At 46.2% G+C, this 19,593-nt stretch overlaps 1 protein-coding gene across 12 annotated transcripts in view; it reads left to right on the forward strand.

Moving 5' to 3' along the window:
• DMD (dystrophin) overlaps window positions 1-19,593 on the forward strand; it is a 2,510,493-nt gene that overhangs the window by 1,022,431 nt on the left and 1,468,469 nt on the right. For all 12 annotated transcript variants that reach the window (XM_033949686.1, XM_033949693.1, XM_033949692.1 and 9 more), the window contains 2 exons: window positions 7,007-7,198; window positions 8,557-8,738. In XM_033949686.1, coding sequence (XP_033805577.1) covers window positions 7,007-7,198; window positions 8,557-8,738 — 374 coding nt within the window. The remainder of the gene's footprint in view (window positions 1-7,006; window positions 7,199-8,556; window positions 8,739-19,593) is intronic.

A 19,593-nucleotide genomic window follows, 5' to 3' on the forward strand; every position in this document is an offset into this window, starting at 1 on the left:
AGCCATCACATAGCCCAGTGCCATATCATGCAAGAATTTGAACGCTAGCATCAGGCCCTTCAAGACACAGAGTTTTGCAACGGGCAGCCACTGAGCCAATGCTAGAGCCTGGGAAACAAGGTCATGGACACAGAGGTTTTCTAGAAGCTTGATTGCTGTGTTTTGAACACACTGGAGATGTCGTATGTTCTTTGTGGATCCAAAGGAGTCCCGCCTTGGAGGCATTTAGTTGTAATATGAATGCCTAAACTGTGCATGTGTGTATATGAATTACAATGTACACAATCGATGTGCACATGCCAACAAAATATTACAAGTGCAAGGAAACCCATGAGTATGTGCAAAAGCATAAGGGGACAAAAAATGCATGGAAATAATTAAAACTGTTTAAATTAAGACTGGCTAACTTAAAAAAAAAAAAAAAAAAAGATTAACACGGATCACTTTATCATATATCTAAACCACAAAAATAACATCATCAAAAGAGGGTTGTTTTTTGGGGGGAATAACTAATAAATTAATCAAACCACTTTTTTTGCACCTACAGCAGGGGTGTCAAAGTCCCTCCGTGAGGGTCGCAGTCCAGTCGGGTTTTCAGGATTTCCCCAATGAATATGCTAATTCCACTCAGCTTGTAGCATCTTTCAATCAATATTAACCGGCAGAACATTGCTAATTCCATTCAAACTGTAACATCTTCTAATTATTGTAAACCGCATAGAACTTCAAGGTCCTGCGGTATAGAAACTGTTATATTATTATTATAAGAAACATAAGAAATGGCTTCGCCGGATCAGACCCTAGGTCCATCCAGTCCGGCGACCCGCACTCGCGGAGGCCAAGCTAGGTGTTCCCTGCTGAGAAACCTTGTTTACTCGTATCCCCCAATGTGATTTGCGAGAAGGTGTGCATCCAACTTGCCTTTGAATCCCGAAATGTTGGTCTCCATCACGACCTACTCCGGGAGAGCGTTCCAAGCGTCCACCACTCGTTGTGTGAAACAGAATTTTCTGATATTTGTCCTGGGCCTGTTGCCCCTCAGTTTCAGTCCATGACCTCTTGTCCGAGTCACATTGGACAATATGAATAACGGTGTTTCTTGCTCTATTTTGTTGAATCCTTTTAGTATTTTAAAAGTCTCTATCATGTCCCCTCGCAGTCTTCTCTTCTCGAGGGTGAACAATCCCAGTTTTCCGAGGTGTTCTTTGTAGCTCAAATTCTCGATACCTTTAACTAGCTTCGTGGCTCGCCTTTGCACCCTCTCCAGTAGGGTTATATCCTTCATTGTATGCTAATAGATCTCATGCATATTCATTGGGGAAATCCTCAAAGCCCGACTGAATTGCGGCCCTCGAGGAGGGACTTTGACACCCCTGACCTACAGTGTCAAAAACTGTAAATATCATACTATCAACTTTGACTAATATATGATTTAAGCCAGGGGTATCAGACCTTTTGGCTTCCCTGGGCCGCATTGTCCGAAAAAAATGTTTCTGGGGCCGCCCAAACGCTGCAGCAAGACAGAGGAGGGAGCCGGCAAGACGGTAAACACCCGGGGGCAGCAGAGGAAAACACTGCATCGCCCTCGACCGGGACCGCACAAAATACTTCACAGGGCCGCAGGTTGGACACCTCTGAATTAAGCTGATCACACAGCACTCTGGACAAATTGGAGCGGTGGGTACGTATGGAAATACCTACTAACGTTGCCTTTGGCAAATAGCCAAATAGATAAGTGTTGCTGTTTCTTTTCTTTGATTGATTCTATATTAATTCTAGTATTTTAAGGATTAAAAACCGGAATGAAACATAAAATAAATACTTTTAACCCTAGTTACAGTCAAATAAAATAGGGCGATTTAAAAGGTGGGATGGAGGATCAACGAAGATGATTATATGGTGCTGTATCAATCCAGGATAAGGACCTGAAATAATATATATGTTATAAGAGATTCTATGTATGGAGCTTGTAGCCTCCTAGTTTATTCATTACTTGGGATAGTTGAAATGAGAAATTGGCGTGCTGCGCGATCAACGTAAATAATATAGAGGTCAAAGTTCATAGTATGATATTTAGGGCTCCTTTTACGAAGCCGCGTTAGCGTTTTTAGCGCGCTAAAGCCGTGCTACGCGGCTAGAACTAACGCCAGCTCAATGCTGGCTTTAAGGCCTAGCGCGGGCAGCAATTTAGCGCTCGCTATTCCGCGCATTAAAGCCCTAACGCGGCGTAGAAAAAGGAGCCAAAAAAAGGGCTGTCGGTGCAAAAAAAGTGGTTTGATTCATTTATTAGTTATTCAAAGAAAAACAACCCTTTTTTTGATGATGTCACTTTTTTTTTTTTTTTGCCATGGCTGTTAATGTGAAAAGCTGGGAAGGGGGTTTTCATATGTCCGAATGCTTTTCCAAATTCCTGCTTATCCCTGGATTCTATATGTGGGGACTGCAGGTGCCGATCCACTCTATGTGCAGGCATTTGGGCCAGATTTTAGACGCGTCTACACGTATTTTATAAACCACACCTTACTTTAGACGCAGTTTATAGAGTGGCACATTTTTCCTGAGCTACTCTATAAACTGGGACAACAGGTTCACTAGTTTTGGAAGCTGTTCATATTATTACTAAGGTGGTTTGGGAGATGGGGAAAGTGTGGCACAGTGGTTCAAACCCACGCTGCTCCTTGTGACCCTGGGCAAGTCACTTACCATATTTTCACGCATATAACACGCGCGTTATACATGATTTTTACAAACCGTGCATAACCGTGCGCGTTATACGTGTGAGCGCGTTTTACAACTTTTTTTTTTTCAATCCGATCCGGAGAGAGCGAGACCAGAAGGCTTTGAGCATGCGCAAATGCTCAAAGCCTAGTCCAGCCCGGCGCAAGAAGAAGGAGGATCTCTCTCGCACCGCACCGCCCAGCCCAACCCAACGAGGGAGGATCTTCGGGCACTGGCACTGGCACATCCTGTGCATTGGTGCCGGTGCCGGTGCCCAGTCGGGTAAGAGATGTTTTGCAGTGCTGGGGGGGATGTAGAATCACGGGGTAAGGGGGGTGACGCGAGCGGGGGGAGGGAGAATGGCGGTTCGCAGGGGGGATGCCGGATCAGATTGAAAAAAAAAATGCTCTCTCGGGTAAGCGAGCGGGGGGGAAGATGCCAGTTCGGAGTAGGCGGGAGGAAGTTTTATCATGCGCGGTATACGCGTGTGTGCGCTATATTAAATTTTTTTTACATAAATTTGTGTTCCCCGTGCGCTATACCCGTATGCGCATTTTACACGGGTGCGCGGTATATTGGTGAAAATACGGTAATCCCCCCATTGCCCCAGGTACATTAGATAGATTGTGAGCCCACCGGGACAGACAGGGAAAAATGCATGACTACCTGACTAAATTCATGTAAACCGTTCTGAACTCCCCAAGGAGAACAGCAGAGAAAATTGAATAAATAGTGTGAAAAGTTTCAGCCTCTGATAACCAAAGCTGTTACTGTGACATCATAATGCCTCATTCCACCAATAAGAGCCAACCTCATCAGTGATGTCACCAAGGGTTCATTGACCTACACTTGGCTCACTTTTGCTACATTTTGATTTGTAGAGTGGTGCAGTGGTTAAAGCTACAGCCTCAGCACCCTGAGGTTGTGGGTTCAATCCCTGTGACCCTGGGCAAGTCACTTAATCCCCATTGCCCCAGGTACATTAGCTAGATTGCGAGCCCACTGGGACAGACAAGGAAAAATGCTTCAGTACCTGAATAAAATCATGTAAACCAGGGGTGCCCAACACGTCGATCGCGATCGACCAGTAGCTCAGGAAGGCAACGTGAGTCGATCGCGGAGCCCATCCCGGGCTCCGTGATAGACTTGTGTTGCCGTCCTGATCTACCGGGCCGATCAGCCTTCCTCTCCAGTGTTCTCTCTAGGGCCTGCTGAACATTAAAAAAAAACCGGCTTGGAGATTTCAGCCCATAGCGAACTTATGCTCCGTGGCTCTAACGTGTGCGTGCCAGCTTCCTTTCTCTTCCCTCCAAAACCGGAAGTTATGTCGGGGGGGGGGGGAGAGAAGGGAAGCCGGCACGCACATGTTGAGAGCCCAGAAGCAAACGTTCACTATGGGCTAAGGCGGGAGACAGGTTAGTGAAGCATTTGCTCTTCTTGCTGCCGGGTCCTGCCTACTTTCTGTTTCCGCGAAGGTAGGACCCGACAGCACTTCCCCCAATAGGTCGATCGCGATCTTGGGCCAATCAGCCGTCCTCTCCCCGATGGCAGAATTGACTTCGGGGAGAGGAATGCTGGTCGGCCGAAGCAGGGAGAGCTTGGGGTGGCATCGGCTTTTGGGCCTGTTATTGGTGCGGTTTGGGGCCTGTTATTGGTGGCGGTTTGGGTCCTGGTCCCTGATGGCAGTGGCTTGGGGGAGGGCAGGGAGAAAGAAAGAAAAAGGGCAGGCAGGGAGACAGAAGGAAAGAAGAGAAACAGAAAAAAAAGAAAGGGAGGCAGAGAGAAAGAAAGGGCAGGGAGAGAGGAAGGAAAAGTTGGGGGAGGGAACGAGGTCTGGAGGAGAGGAAGCATAAAAGCTAAAAGAAGGGAAGAAAGATTGGATGCACAGTCAGAAGAAGAAAGTGCAACCAGAGACTCATGAAATCACCAGACAAGGTAGGAAAAATGATTTTATTTTAAATTTAGTGATCAAAATGTGTCTGAATTTATATCTGCTGTCTATATTTTACACTAAGGTCCCCTTTTACTAAACAGCAATAGAGTTTTTTAGCGCAGGGAGCCTATGAGTGTCGAGAGCAGCGCTGGGCATTCAGCGCAGCTCCCTGCGCTCTAAAAACTTCTATCGTGGTTTAATAAAAAGGGAGGGGGGTATATTTGTCTATTTTTGTATGGTTGTTACTGAGGTGATAGTGCATAGAGTCATCTGCTTTGACCTCTTTGAAAAACCCTGAAAAAGGAATGATAATTAACATTTTCTATGCGTACAGTGTACGTTGTGTTTTTTTTAAATTTTATTGTTGGTAGATCATTTTGACTTGGTCATTTTAAAAGTAGCTCGCAAGCCCAAAAAGTGTGGGCACCCTTGATGTAAACCATTCTGAGATCCCCTAGGAGAACAGTAGAGAAAACTGAATAAATAAATAGTGTGAACAGTTTCAGCCTCTGGTAACCAGAGCTGATCCTGTGATGTCACAATGCCTCATTCCACCAATAAGAGCCAACCATATCAGTGATATCACAATGGGAGAGTGTGACACAGTGGTTAAAGCTACAGCCTCAGCACCATGAGGTTGTGGGTTCAAATCCCACACTGCTCCTTGTGACCCTGGGCAAGTCACTTAATCCCCCCATTGCCCCAGGTACATTAGATAGAGTGTGAGACCACCAGGACAGACAGGGAAAAATGCTTGAGTACCTGAAGAAATTCATGTAAACCATTCTGAGCTCTCCTGGGAGAACGGTAGAGAAAATTGATAAATAAAAAAAAATATAAAAATAAAAAACTGTTCAGGATGTTAGAGGGGCAAAGGTGGACAAAAATAACAGCATCGATAACCTGTCAGTGTTCAGGATCCCAATGGTAGGCAGGTGGATAAATATCCTTCCGAGATGCTAATGATCTGTTCCACAGGGAAGGTTTTGAGCCAGCCCTGAATTTCTAGCAACTTTGCCTTGCTATTTCGCACAGAAGCTGAGAAACACACTGATAAAGTGGATATAGGGAATCAAAAACTTACTTGGTTCTTTCCCTAGATTTTAGTGAGCTTAATTTATCAAGGAAAAAGTATTAAACCAGTGGTTAATATTATTACAATTGATGCTGGGGGGTCGATATTCCGAGCCCTTTAAAGTAAACCCCCAGAGCCTGGTTAATCTTGGCCAGACGAACCCGTTAAATGTAGGAGGCGATCGTGCGTGCCAGAGGAAGGACCGATATCCGGCACGATTCGGTTTTATTTTAACCCAAGCTGGAACAACAACAAACCAGTATAACTTATCCGATTATCTTTGTCTGGGAACTTTCAGCGAGATCAAATTCACCAGTTAAAGTCTCTGATTATTTCGCGACCTTAGAATTACAGGGTTCTAAGTGACAATTTTCAGTATTTTTAACTCCGATGACTTCCGGGTTCTATCCGACATGTACAACACTCACGAGGATTTAGTGCAACTTAACCGTTCCTTCATTTCATACATGGTTCTATGTATTATTATTATTATTCTTTATTCTTATATACCGCCATACCCAGTGAGTTCTAGGCGGTTTACATCAATTAGCAAATGATCTGCATTGACAAGCAGATTTACAACAAAATTAGAAGCAGATTTACAACAAATTACAAGCAGATTTACGATAAATTACAGTGATTTACAACTGTCTGCAATGAGGGGAAGATTTACATCAGTATAACAGAAATTGCAGGTTTGGTCGAACTAGATAAGGGAAGTAGAGAGTGTGGAAGGGAGTGTCTGGTGAAGGAGGAAGGGAGCAGGGGTGGGGTAAGTGTTATGTGGGGTGCACGGAATTTTAAGGGTTGTGTTTGCTGAATAGGTAAGTTTTTAGTAGTTTTCTGAAGGCAAGGTAAGTGGGGGCCTCGAGTATCATCTGGGCTAGCCATGGGTTCGACAGAAATTAGTCTATGCATGGGATTACAAGGTTCTAAATGCGGTACAGTTAGAACCATGTAATTCTAAAGTCGCGATTTGGTTACAATAACCAAACCAGTTCTTAAGACTGAGCTGGATCTTGCACTTTGTTCTACATACTGTCACTGTTTGACCATTGTGTTCCTTGAATCTCCGAGGATTTGATGACCCCCCTGAGGCAGGCTTTCGTGGAAACTTGGCCAAATTGGGTCTTCTCGCAACCAGATTGGATGTGTGGTCCTTCTAGAGGCTGGATATTCCTTTTGACTATTTTTCGTTGGTTCTGTTGTTTGATACGCTAATGTGACAGAGATGTCTGAGCATATTCTAATCGTGTGCCCTCTCTCTTTTGCCCGTTCAGCAACAGTTTGAAATCCCAGAAGACAGGCCGTTTCGGGTTTCGCCAATGGAAGCTGGCTTCGACCTGGACAGTTACCAAAATGCGCTGGAGCAAGTCCTCTCGTGGCTTCTCGTAGCTGAAGATAGCTTACGAGCACAGAAAGACATTTCCTTTGATGTGGAAGAGGTGAAGGAGCAGTTCCATGGTCACGAGGTGCGTTGCCTATGTAAATATGTGTGTTGTGCTTTCTCATGCATGCTGGAGCTTCTAAAAGAAATTTCAAGACGCCCACGGTTCCTAAAAAAACAGCACCGGAATCACATCTACAGCGGCGTGTGCCATTGTAGGCATGACTAATGCCAGAATTAGGTCACCTAAGCGGTTCTATAAGCGGTTGACCCCAGGGGCACCTACAGTGTTGGCACTGCTAGACGCTGTTTAAAGAATCCGGCCTTTAGGGCTCGTCATGCTCGTCTTTCCCAATTGCCAAGGCCATTTTTACCGTAGCCACAAAAATGGCCTTTTTGTATTTTTTTTTTTTTTGCATTATTGGCCATGCGCTGATGTTGTCATTAGCATGTGGCCTTAAAAGATTTGACTGCAGCAGCATTTACCATCACCCATTTGGTAGGCGGTAAGGAGTGCCAGGCTATCCGTGCACTAATTAACGTAAATGCAGTAACTGATTAGCGTTAAAATATCTACTCTCTGTTCCCTGACATATTTACTTCCAAGAAAAAAAAAATTAGCATGTGGTTAACGGGTGTCGTTTTGTCACTTTCCGCAGGATACATAAGTATGTCCCACAGTTCACCATTTTAAGCTGTGTTAGCACCCGTTGGCACCTAACTCAGCTTATTAAAAAGGCCCCTTAGTAAATGCATAGTCTGAAAAATGTAAGTAGTTGAAATGATTACCCTATTTCCCCGTATATAGGCCGCGCGGCCTATACATGGGTTTTTTAAAATCCTTGTATGGGGCGCGGCCTAGTTATATGGGGCAGCCTATATAAAAAATTTGAATCATCTCCCCCACCCCCAGTACCTTTTTCGGAGCCCCCCTGGACAGCGGGTGGCGAATCTCCAGCGGTACAGGGCAGCCTCGATCTCTTTGGCATTCGGCTTGCCCCCGCACCGATTGCCGAAAAACTGACGTCAATTCTCGCGAGTCAGACATTCAGCGGGTGGTGCAGGGGCAGACCGAATGCTGAAGAGATCGCGGCTGCCCTGCAGCACTGGAGATTTGTCGTCCAGGGGTGCCAAAAAAGGTACCGGATTTGGGGGGGGGGAAGATTTTAAAAGGCAGGGGAGGTACCGGAAGATAAGCCCCTGCTTATCTTCTGGTTTTTAAACATAGGCCGCCCTTTTCTGCGGCTTATACATGGGTGCGGCCTATTGAGAGGGGCGGCCTAAATGCGGGGAATTATGGTAAGCATAGTTCTGCAGCTATACAATTAAAATAATGTTTATATACTAGAAGTATATCAAGCAAGATTTTAGTTGAAATTAAAGCTGTTTCTTTTGTAGAACTCCCAGTTCAGACTATGGGGTATTTTTTTCTCTTCATAATAGGGATTTATGATGGAATTAACAGCTCATCAGGGAAGTGTTGGTAACGTGGTACAAGTGGGAAATCACCTGCTATCGTTTGGGAGACTTTCCGACGACGAGGAAAATGAAATTCAAGAACAAATGAATCTGCTCAGTTCTCGGTGGGAAAGTCTCAGGGTAGCCAGCATGGAGAGGCAAAGCAAGTAAGTCCCCTGCGGGGAGTGTGTGTTTGTGTGTGTGTGGTGGTGGTGGTGGGGGGGGGGGGTCGTCTGTGCGCATTCATTCATTCATTCATCTATGGTGGCTTCAGGGAAAATGGATCTTGGATCGAAGCAAACAGCGTGCAAGAATTTAAGAGCAAATGGGATGCCCATGTGGGATCCCTTAGAGGGTTAAGCCAAGGGAACCTGGCGCCAGGATTGGGATCCCTAGGATAGTAGACTTGGGGGTTGGTCAGTAGAGTGGGCAGACCTGATGGGCTATGGCCCTTATCTGCCCTCATCTTCTATGTTTCTATGTAACCATTTCTAATGAATTGTTTTTGATGGTCAAATTCACTGTTCTGTACCTATATCGTAAAGTTGTTCCTTCCACATGGAAAAGCCACCAACATTAATGGAACAATCGATTGCAGAACCTGCTAAAAGCGTTCAGAATTCATAGGCTTACCAGTCATCTGGATTTCCCCGGACATGTCCTCAGCTCCGGATGGCTTTTCAAAACCCGGCACTCTGTTGGGAAGGGGCACACATTAAGAACATGAGAATTGCCGTTACTGGGTCAGACCAGTAGTCCATCGTGCCCAGCAGTCCGCGCTCGCGGTGGCCCTTAGGTCAAAGACCAGCGCCCTAACTGAGACCAGCCCTACCTGCATATGTTCTGGTTCAGCAGGAACTTATCTAACTTTGTCTTGAATCCCTGGAGGGTGTTTTCCCCTATAACAGACTCCGGAAGAGCGTTCTAGTTTTCCACCACTCTCTGGGTGAAGAAGAACTTCCTTACGTTTGTTCGGAATCTGTCCCCTTTTAGCTTTAGAAAGTGCCCTCTCGTTCTCCCTACCTTGGAGAGGGTGAACAACCTGTCTTTATCTACTAAGTCCATTCTCTTCATTATCTTGAATGTTTCGATCATGTCCCCTCTCAGTCTCCACTTTTCAAGGGAGAAGAGGCCCAGTTTCTCTAATCTCTCACTGTACGACAATTCCTCCAGGCCCTTAACCATTTTAGTCGCTCTTCTCTGGACCCTTTCGAGTAGCACCGTATCCTTCTTCATGTACGGCGACCACTGCTAGATACAGTATTCCAGATGAGTGCGCACCATGGCCTGATACAGTGGCATGATAACCTTCTCCGATCTGTTCGCGATCCCCTTCTTAATCATTCCTAGCATTCTGTGCATGCGCGTGACGTCATTACGCATGTGTGGATGCCTTCCTGCCTGACGAACAGGCAGCGGGGGCAGAGCTAGGGACAGAGCTGGGGCGTAATGGGGCATGGAAGGGTGGAACTGGGCCGGACTGGAGGCCGGTCTAGGGGTCCGGATTTTACTGACGTAAAATCTGGTAACCCTAAGAATTTATCCTTTTGACCTTGGGCCCGATATTCAGACCATAGGAAGCACACCAACTAGGATTCCCAGATGTCCAGACTTACCTGGACATGTCCTTTTTAGAGGACTATCCAGGTGACCGGATGGATTTAGAAAACCCAGCACTTTGGCCAAGTTTTGGAGAGCCTCAGGGCATGCACGGATATGATGCTATGACATCACATGTGTATGATGTCATTGTGTCACATATGCATAGGCTCAGAGACCTTCAAGACACAGCCCTGAGCTCTGGGAAGAAGAGGAGGTTGAGTGGAGGGCAGGACTGGAGGCGGAACTAGATGGGGCATGTGTCCTCTTTTTTGCATAAAAAATATGGTAAACCTAAGCCCAGCTACCTACCGCACTCCATGGTGATCCGGAATATTCAGCACAGGAGTCATATCTGGCCAGTTGTCTCAAAGGTCGCCACCTGAGACTTAACCCACCTAGCCGATATTCAACAGCTGGCTAGCTAAGGCAAAGCAGCCAAAGTTAGACCCCATGGGAGTGGCCTAAGGGATCTGACCAATTGGAATGTTAGACCACTCCCAGTGCATCCCAGAATGCATTGCGATAGAGGCCTAAGATTCCAGTTGACCCAGATGCCTAAGGCCCCCTCCTATGGGAGGGTCCTTAAGCGCCTGGGCCAATCAGGACCTTAGGCTCCTCCCCAGTGCATCCCACGATGCGCCGTGAAGGGGAAGGCCTGCCATTCAGTGGAGGCGAGCCTGCCAGCCAAAGGAAGTAAGCATCCCTCCAGCCAGCAAACTCAATAAGTTACTTGGGGGGTCCAGGTGGGCGGGGGGAGGGGGTTCCGGCAGGGGAGACTGGGCATCCCTCCTGCCGGGGGATGTGTCGGGGGCGGGGGTTTCAATGTCTCAGGGGGTGGGGATCCCTCCTACTGGGGGATGTCTTGGAGAGGGGGTGGGGGTTTCCAGCATGGAAACATTTTAAGAGCAGCTGTGCATCATGAACTGGCTGTGATCAATTCTTGCAACATTTCTTCAAACAAAACTATGTTCAGTGCATGCACAATCACACACATGCTCAACATATACTGTTAAGACACTGTGTGGCAAACTGTGTGCTGTGGCACACCACTGTGCCTCCTGAGATTTCAGGTGTGCCACGAGACGCTGGCTCACTGCCTATAGGACATGCCTCTCGCTGCACTCAGCCGGCGTCAGTGCCTCTCGTTTTCACCGTGTGTCTTCCCTTCCGGCACCCCCAATGGCATCTGGAGGGCCTTCGCGCATGTGCGTACATCCGCGTGATGACATCATGCATGCACGTGGTGTCATTGCATCAACGTCCGCACACTTCCGGATGCCTCGAGCCGCGGCCACTACGTTTAGTGCGCCGTGGCTTGCCAAAGTTTGAGAGACACTGTGTTAAGGCCTAAGTTCTAGCCTAGGGACCAAATCTACAAAACTTTTTCATTTCATCTGCTGTGCAAAGATTTAATTGGAAAAACTGATTTGGACTTTATCTTCGGGTTTGCTTAGGAGACATGTTTCTTATCAAAAACAGCTTCTGGGTCCTTTTCTTGAAACGATTGATTTATTCCTTCGAATACCAAGATGATTTACCAATTTCAGATTTATTTTTCTAGCATTTAATATAATTTAATTTACAAACTTCTTTAGTTCCTTTTCATGTCTTGGACTGTTCAAAATGAGTTACAGGATTCACAAATCACACCGTTCAAAAGGTTCACCTAAAAAAATGCATTTTAAGAAAAAAAATTGAAATCCAATCAAATGGAGCCCAATTAATATTTAACGTTGCTAAAAATACCCCACAGCCTCCCCTTAATCCCCAGCAAGAGCTCTGAACAACCATGTTTTCTAGAGGTGATGAAATTGCTCGTAATCCATAACCCCGAGGAAAGAAATTCCACAATACATGACCCACTCCTCCTGAAAAACCAGCTCTGCTCCATTTTATCTAGTCAAAAGTCACCTCCTCCAGGGAGCACAACATCCTCTGGAATCTGGGCATATATTTTTTCACCTTTATCTTTGAAATATACTGGGCCTACTTTTAGACGTGTTCTAAAGGAAATTCTATAGCCTGGAACCAAGATGGACCTTTCATCACTGAACAAGTTCAGCACGGCTCTTCACATAGGATTACCAGACATCCGGATTTCCCTGGGGGTCTGGACAGCTTTTCAAAACCTGGCACTTTTTCTGGGTTTTGAAAAGCTTCCAACAAATCACCGTCGGGCAGGAGGTCATCCAGACATGTGCAGACAAGAGCAGGCAGCGAGGGGCAGGGCTAGGGCAGGGGGGCGGGACTGGGGCATAACAGGGCGGGGATGGGCGGGCCTGGGCGGGCGGGTCTAGAGCAGGGGTCTCAAAGTCTCTCCTTGAGGGCCACAATCCAGTCGGGTTTTCAGGATTTCCCCAATGAATATGCATGAGATCTATGTGCATGCACTGCTTTCATTGTATGCTAATAGATCTCATGCATATTCATTGGGGAAATCCTGAAAACGCGACTGGATTGCGGCCCTCAAGGAGAGACTTTGAGATCCCTGGTCTAGAGGGTCCAGATTTTCCAGTGGAAAATCTGCTAACTCTACCTTCACGTGACATGCTGGATCGAGATGGGGTGCTGATCAGAGGGAGGGGGTGCAGTGCAAGGGTCAGAAACATGTTGCCAGGCCTTTCCTGCCACCAGCCTTGAGGTCACTGAGCTGGTTCAAAACGTAACCCACCATAACTCAGAACTGTGGCGTGCTGTTCTGGTGAGTCAGACTTGGTCTTCAGCTTCTCCAGATTCCGGTCTGTCATCCGAAGAAAATTTGATTAAGTCTGATTATCCTGCTTGATGACATTCTGGTCAGGTATGGCAAGCGGAGTCTAAGATCGGAGGGAAGGGGCCGCACTGAATGGTCCCATGATGAAAGGGCCATGCTGAAATGATGGCTGTAAAATGGCGACGATGAATTGTCCTAGACCCCACCAAGATGTAGGTAAAAAGGGTAAAAGTAAACCTTGATGTCAAACAAAGTCTATTATACAATGGAAAATCAAAAAGTAAAGGCAAAATAAATTTCATGATAGGACAGAGTACGGAATTGGGGTTCAAGAGGGGATTAGATGATTTCCTGAAGGAAAAGGGGATAAGGGTATAGATAGAGGATTACGATACAGGTCCTGGATCTGATGGGCCGCCGCGTGAGCGGACTGCTGGGCGTGATGGACCTCTGGTCCGACCCAGCAGAGGCACTGCTTATGTTCTTATGGAATAGAAGTAACTGTTAGCAATGGAATACACTTCTCCCTCCGTATTCGCGGTTTCGATTATTCACAGTTTTTAGCTGGCTGGCTCCTCCCCCCTAATTACGTCAGCATGCATAGAGAAAATCACCGATTCCCAGCACTTTTTTCACCGTGTTTTGCCTCTCCTTCAGGAACAGGCCAGGTCTCCCACCGTGTTATTTGCGGTTTCACCATATTCACGATGGTTTTTTAAAATAGAAAACAGCGAATAACATATGAAAAAGCTATTTGTGTTTTTTCTGTCTTTGCGGTGCTGTTAATTCCCGATCACAGCGAATACGGAGGGAGAAATGTAGATCACTTTTTCACGTTGTCTCCATGTTTTGAACTTGGATGGTTTTTGTGGTCGGAAATGACAAAGTGAAGCGCGCTAAGGTGGAACATCCTAGTGGCCAAGACATCCCAAAACCCTTGGACTTCTAGTGCTTTTGATAATGGACAGTTCCCCGCCCTGACGTTTGAACATCTTGGGACGCAGGGTATCAGCAGCTGCCTAAGCGGCTTTTGAGAATCGCAGACGGGTGTCCTATACAGAATCGCATCTGTCCGAGCCCCGTCAGATCCCGCCTAACCACCCCAATTCTCTAACCAGTGTCTATGTCACAGGCACCGGTTAGAGAATTGCGTTGTCGCTGAACTAATCGTTTCAAAGGAATCGACCTGCCGCGATCAGCTCAGCAGCAACCACAGTGGCAGGGAACTCCTTAACCCCCCCTCCCTCCTGCAAAGTCGAGCAGCAGGAGGGATGCCCATTGCCTATCACAGTTGGAGGGAGGGGGTTCTGGCAGAAGGAATTGGGCACTCCTCCTGCCAGGGGATGTTTTGGGTGGGGTGGCAGGAGGGAATAGGCATCCCTCCTGCCACCCAACTTTGTGGGCCCAGTTCCCTGCCATGGACGCTAGCTGACCGTGGCAGTGAGATTTCTTTACCGCGATCGTCTATTTGAAAAATAGACCAGCTTTTTGTTGTCTTACATTTCAGGCGCCTATTGCGGCCCTAGGGAGATGCGCAGGGCTGCCTAACCTTGCCCAAGGCCAATTCTGGGCGATACCACACCTAGCCATGGGTGAGGTTAAGCACCCTTACACGTCTTCCTCAACCGCAGCAGATTCCTCTGGTGTAGGCGGCCTGCCTCAGGGTGCTGAGAGAGAGAGAGAGAGAGTATGGATTGATTTATGGGCAGAGAAAGTTAATTTGTGAACCAAATGGATATATCCAATTCTTGGTGAAAATATAAGTACAGAAAAATGTTTTTCGTTTTGTAAAAATGCTACAATAATTAGAAACTGTGAGTGTTTTGAAAAACATAGAAACATGACGGCAGATAAAGGCCAAATGGCCCCTCCAATCTGCCCATCCGCAGTAATCATTATCTCTTTCTCTCTCTAAGAGATCCCACATGCTTATCCCAGGCCCTTTTGAATTCAGATAGTTTCTGTCTCCACCACCTCTTCCGGGAGACTGTTCCAGGCATCTACCACCCTTTCCGTAAAAAAGTATTTCCTTAGATTACTCCTACGAATCTTGAAAAACCGCGAATACGGTTTTTTCATGGGGGAGACTGGAGAGGGCAGCGGGAGAAGCAGGAGAGCAGCCAGAGCGCCAGCGAGTGAAGGTAATCACTCGCTGTATGCTCTGACCACCTCTTCCTGTAATAAAGTCGGGCCTCGCCAATTGGGAGCTTGCGTGTCAAAGCAGCTCCTGATTGGTGAGGCCCGACTTTAGTACAGGAAGAGGCGGTCGGAGCATACAGCGAGTGATTGCCTTCACTCGGCGGCGCTCCGGCTGCCCTCTGCTGCCTCTCCAGCTGTCCTCTCCTGGTTAGCGGTTCGTGGTCGGAAAATACCGCGAATAACCGGGACCGCGAACCGCAGACCGTGAATTCACAGGGGAGCACTGTATACCTATTTTGAGTTTTGTTCGGTCTCATTTCATACCTTTGGACCCTTGAGGAAGGCTTTGTTTGCCGAAACACAGTCCGTGTCAGGTCCGTTAGTTTTTAATACGGTTCATGTGGACATTTTCTTAATATTGATTGAAAAAATCAAGGAAAGTCAAGGAACATTGTGCTTCGTCCACAGTTTGTTTTGTTTTTAGAACATGGATGTGGGCCATTTCACAGAAAGCATGTCTCATAGCCAGAAAAATCTTGGCAGACAAACTGAATGGGAAGAGGTAAAACGCGGACCTTACGGACCTCGCGGATCTAAAACCGTACGTCCTTAAAAATCCGAGGTCCGTGCATTGACAAGTCCTCCTTCGCTTTCCCTGCAGACCCCCGGCTCCCTCGCGGACCTCACGGATCTAAACTGCACGTCACATCCTTAAAAATCCGAGGTCCGCGCCACTTTTGAGGTTCGTGCCACTTTTAGTCTCTGGCTCTGACTGAGCTCTATGACAATTTAACTCTGATGGATCCTAATGCTTTTCCCTCCCTATGCTAGGATCCGTCAGAGTTAAATTGTTATAGAGCTCTATCAGAGCCAGAGACTAAAAGTGGCGCGGACCTCGGATTTTTAAGGATGTGACGTGCAGTTCAGATCCGTGAGGTCCGCGAGGGAGCCAGGGGCCTGAGCTGAGCTGCAGGGAAAGCGAAGGTGGACTTGTCAATGCACGGACCTCGGATTTTTAAGGACATGCATTTTTAGATCTGCGAGGTCCATAAGGTCCATAAGGTCCGCGTTTTACCCCTTCCCAAACTGAACTGAGTACTTCTACTCCACGAGAGTTTCCTGGATGACAAAGTTACCGTTTCGATGGATCTTTTTGCCCCTCTGTCTCAGATCTTTTCCAGGGTAGGTATGCATGGCAAACTAACCTTTCTCCTAAACTGGAGAGAGGGTATATTTGAGCTCAGGCAAGACTGGGGAAACCACAGCTCTCATGGCTTCTTATTGACTAAGACACGTTTTGTTTGCTTTAGCTAATGTTCTGTCAAAAAGTTTAATATAAGGACTTGGAATTTTTTTTAAATGGTGGCAAATGGGAGAGAAATAAAGAGAGAGGGTTTGAGGAGGGAGAGATAAAGGAAGAAAGAGGGATGGGTAAAAGCAAAATGAGAAGGATGTTGAGAGTGGGGTAAAGAGATATGAGAAAGGAGTAAGAAGAAAGGTGAGAAGGAGAGATGAGTGGGAATGGAAAAAGTAGAAAAAAGTTGGGAGAGAGATGGTGATGTAAAAGAGAGAAGGGGGGAATGGGTAGAGGAAGAGATACAAGAAAAAGGGGCTTCTAGGAGTTGGGGTGGGTAAGTCAGTGGGGAGGTGAGCAGCAAGGGAGACCAGGAAAGAAGGGGAAAGAAGATAGCGGGTGGGAACATAAGAACATAAGAGTTGTCACACTGGGACAGACTGAAGGTCCATCAAGCCCAGAATCCTGTTTCCAACAGTGTCCAACCCACGTCCCAAGTACCAGACAGAAACCTAAAGAGTATCAACATTCCAGAGCTGAGATTGTGATGTCATAATGCCTCACTCCAACAATGCCTAAGAGCCAACCTCAGCGGTGATGTCACAATGGCTCGACTGTCCTATACTCGGCTCACTAAGAACAGAAGAGTTGTCATACTGGGACAGACCGAAGATCCATCAAGCCCAGTATCCAGTTTCCAACATTGTCTAACCCAGTCATAAGTACCTGAGGAGATCCCAAAGAGTAAATCAGATTTTATTCTGCTTATCCCAAGTCCATCTTCATAATGACTTATGAACTTTTCTTTTAGGAAATTATCCAGATCTTTTTTAAACCCTGCTAACTGTTTTCACCACATTCTCTGAAATATTGTCTCCCGTTTGTCTTAAGTATACTAAGTAGCTTCATCGTATGGCCCCTAGTCCTAGTATTTTTGGAAAGAGTGACCAAGCCACTCATTATTTGATAGACCTCTATCATCTCACCCCTGAGCCGTCTCTTCTCTAAGCTGAAGAGCCTCAGCCGCTGTAGCCTTTCCTCAAAGGGAAGTCGTCCCATCCCTTTTATCATTTGTCGCCCTTCTCTATACCTTTTCTAATTCCACTTTATCTTTTTTGACATATGGCGACCAGAACTGCACACAGTATATGAGGTGCATTATAACATTTTCATCTTTGTTTTCCATTCCTTTCCTGATAATTCCTAACATTCAGTTTTCCTTCTTAGCTGAGGGTTTCATTGTCTTTCATAGATCACATCTTTTTCCTGCTCCCTGTGGGGATTCCCATTCTGTTGCAGACATTAATGTCATTGGAAAAATGCCAATGTTTCCTCTTACCTTGCATACAAATATCATTCAGAAAGATGGCGAGCAGAGCCAGACCCGGAACTGACCCACCAGGCTAACCACTAATCACCTTTCTTTCAGATAAATTAGTTGTGGCTGACACATCTAACTGCTGGAAACATTTTTCTTATTGACCGGTGTCTTTCTGAATTAATGACTGTGATTGTGCCAAAGATTCTTCGTTCCTCTGTGTATTCATATTTGTCATGGTTGTTTAATTAATTAATTCAAGATATTTTATTGTCTTTCTGAAGGGCAACAGCCTCAGTTTGCAAGTGAAAAGTTACTGTATTTCTGCTTCCCGCTGAAGGCTGCGATGATAAAGGTCTCGAGGTTTCTGTAGTGTGGAAATATAGTAATCGTCTCATTTACCTCATTAAAATGATGTGTGCCAACCGACTACTACTATTTATCACTTCTGTAGCACTGAAAGTGTACACAGCACTGTACATTTTCACATTTAATAGATAGTCCCTTCTCGGAAGAGCTTACAATCTAACTTGGACAGACAGACATGACATATAGGGTTAAGGATGCAAAACCCCAAGGTGAGAGGAATTGTGAGTCGAAAGCACTCTTAAAGAGGTAGGCTGACATTTATAGATGGTCCCTGCCCAGAAGAGCTTACAATCTAACTTGGACAGACAGAAATGACATAGAGGGTAGGGAATGCAGAACCCAAGGTGAGAGGAGTTAGGAGTCGAAAGCACTCTCAAAGAAGTAGACTGACATTTAATAGACGGTCCCTGCTCAGAAGAGCTTACAATCTAACTTGGACAGACAGACATGATGTATAGGGTTAAGGATGCAGAACCCCAAGGTGAGAGGAGTTAGCAGTCGAAAGCACTCTCAAAGAAGTAGGCTGACATATAATAGACGGTCCCTGCTCAGAAGAGCTTACAATCTAACTTGGACTGACAGACATGACGTATAAGGTTAAGGATGCAGAACCCCAAGGTGAGGGGAGTTAGCAGTCGAAAGCACTCTCAAAGAAGTAGGCTGACATATAATAGACGGTCCCTGCTCAGAAGAGCTTACAATCTAACTTGGACAGACAGACATGATGTATAGGGTTAAGGATGCAGAACCCCAAGGTGAGAGGAGTTAGCAGTCGAAAGCACTCTCAAAGAAGTAGGCTGACATATAATAGACGGTCCCTGCTCAGAAGAGCTTACAATCTAACTTGGACGGACAGACATGACGTATAAGGTTAAGGATGCAGAACCCCAAGGTGAGGGGAGTTAGCAGTCGAAAGCACTCTCAAAGAAGTAGGCTGACATATAATAGACGGTCCCTGCTCAGAAGAGCTTACAATCTAACTTGGACAGACAGACATGACGTATAGGGTTGGGAATGCAGAACCCAAGGTGAGAGGAGTCGAAAGCACTCTCAAAGAGGTGGGCTAACATTTATAGATGGTCCCTGCCCAGAAGAGCTTACAAATCTAACTTGTACAGACAGAAATGACATAGAGGGTAGGGAATGCAGAACCCAAGGTGAGAGGAATTAGGAGTCGAAAGCACTCTCAAAGAAGTAGACTGACATTTAATAGACGGTCCCTGCTCAGAAGAGCTTACAATCTAACTTGGACAGACAGACATGATGTATAGGGTTAAGGATGCAGAACCCCAAGGTGAGAGGAGTTAGCAGTCGAAAGCACTCTCAAAGAAGTAGGCTGACATATAATAGACGGTCCCTGTTCAGAAGAGCTTACAATCTAACTTGGATGGACAGACATGACGTATAAGGTTAAGGATGCAGAACCCCAAGGTGAGGGGAGTTAGCAGTCGAAAGCACTCTTGAAGAGGTGGGCTTATAGCTGGGTCTTGAACATTGCCACGGATGGAGCCTGCCATAGGGATTTGGACTGCTTGTTCCAAACATACGGCACAGCAAGATAAAATAAATGGAGTCTGGAGTTGGCAG

Source organism: Geotrypetes seraphini, chromosome 6 (genome assembly GCF_902459505.1).
Source record: "Geotrypetes seraphini chromosome 6, aGeoSer1.1, whole genome shotgun sequence".
Lineage (NCBI taxonomy): Eukaryota > Metazoa > Chordata > Amphibia > Gymnophiona > Dermophiidae > Geotrypetes > Geotrypetes seraphini.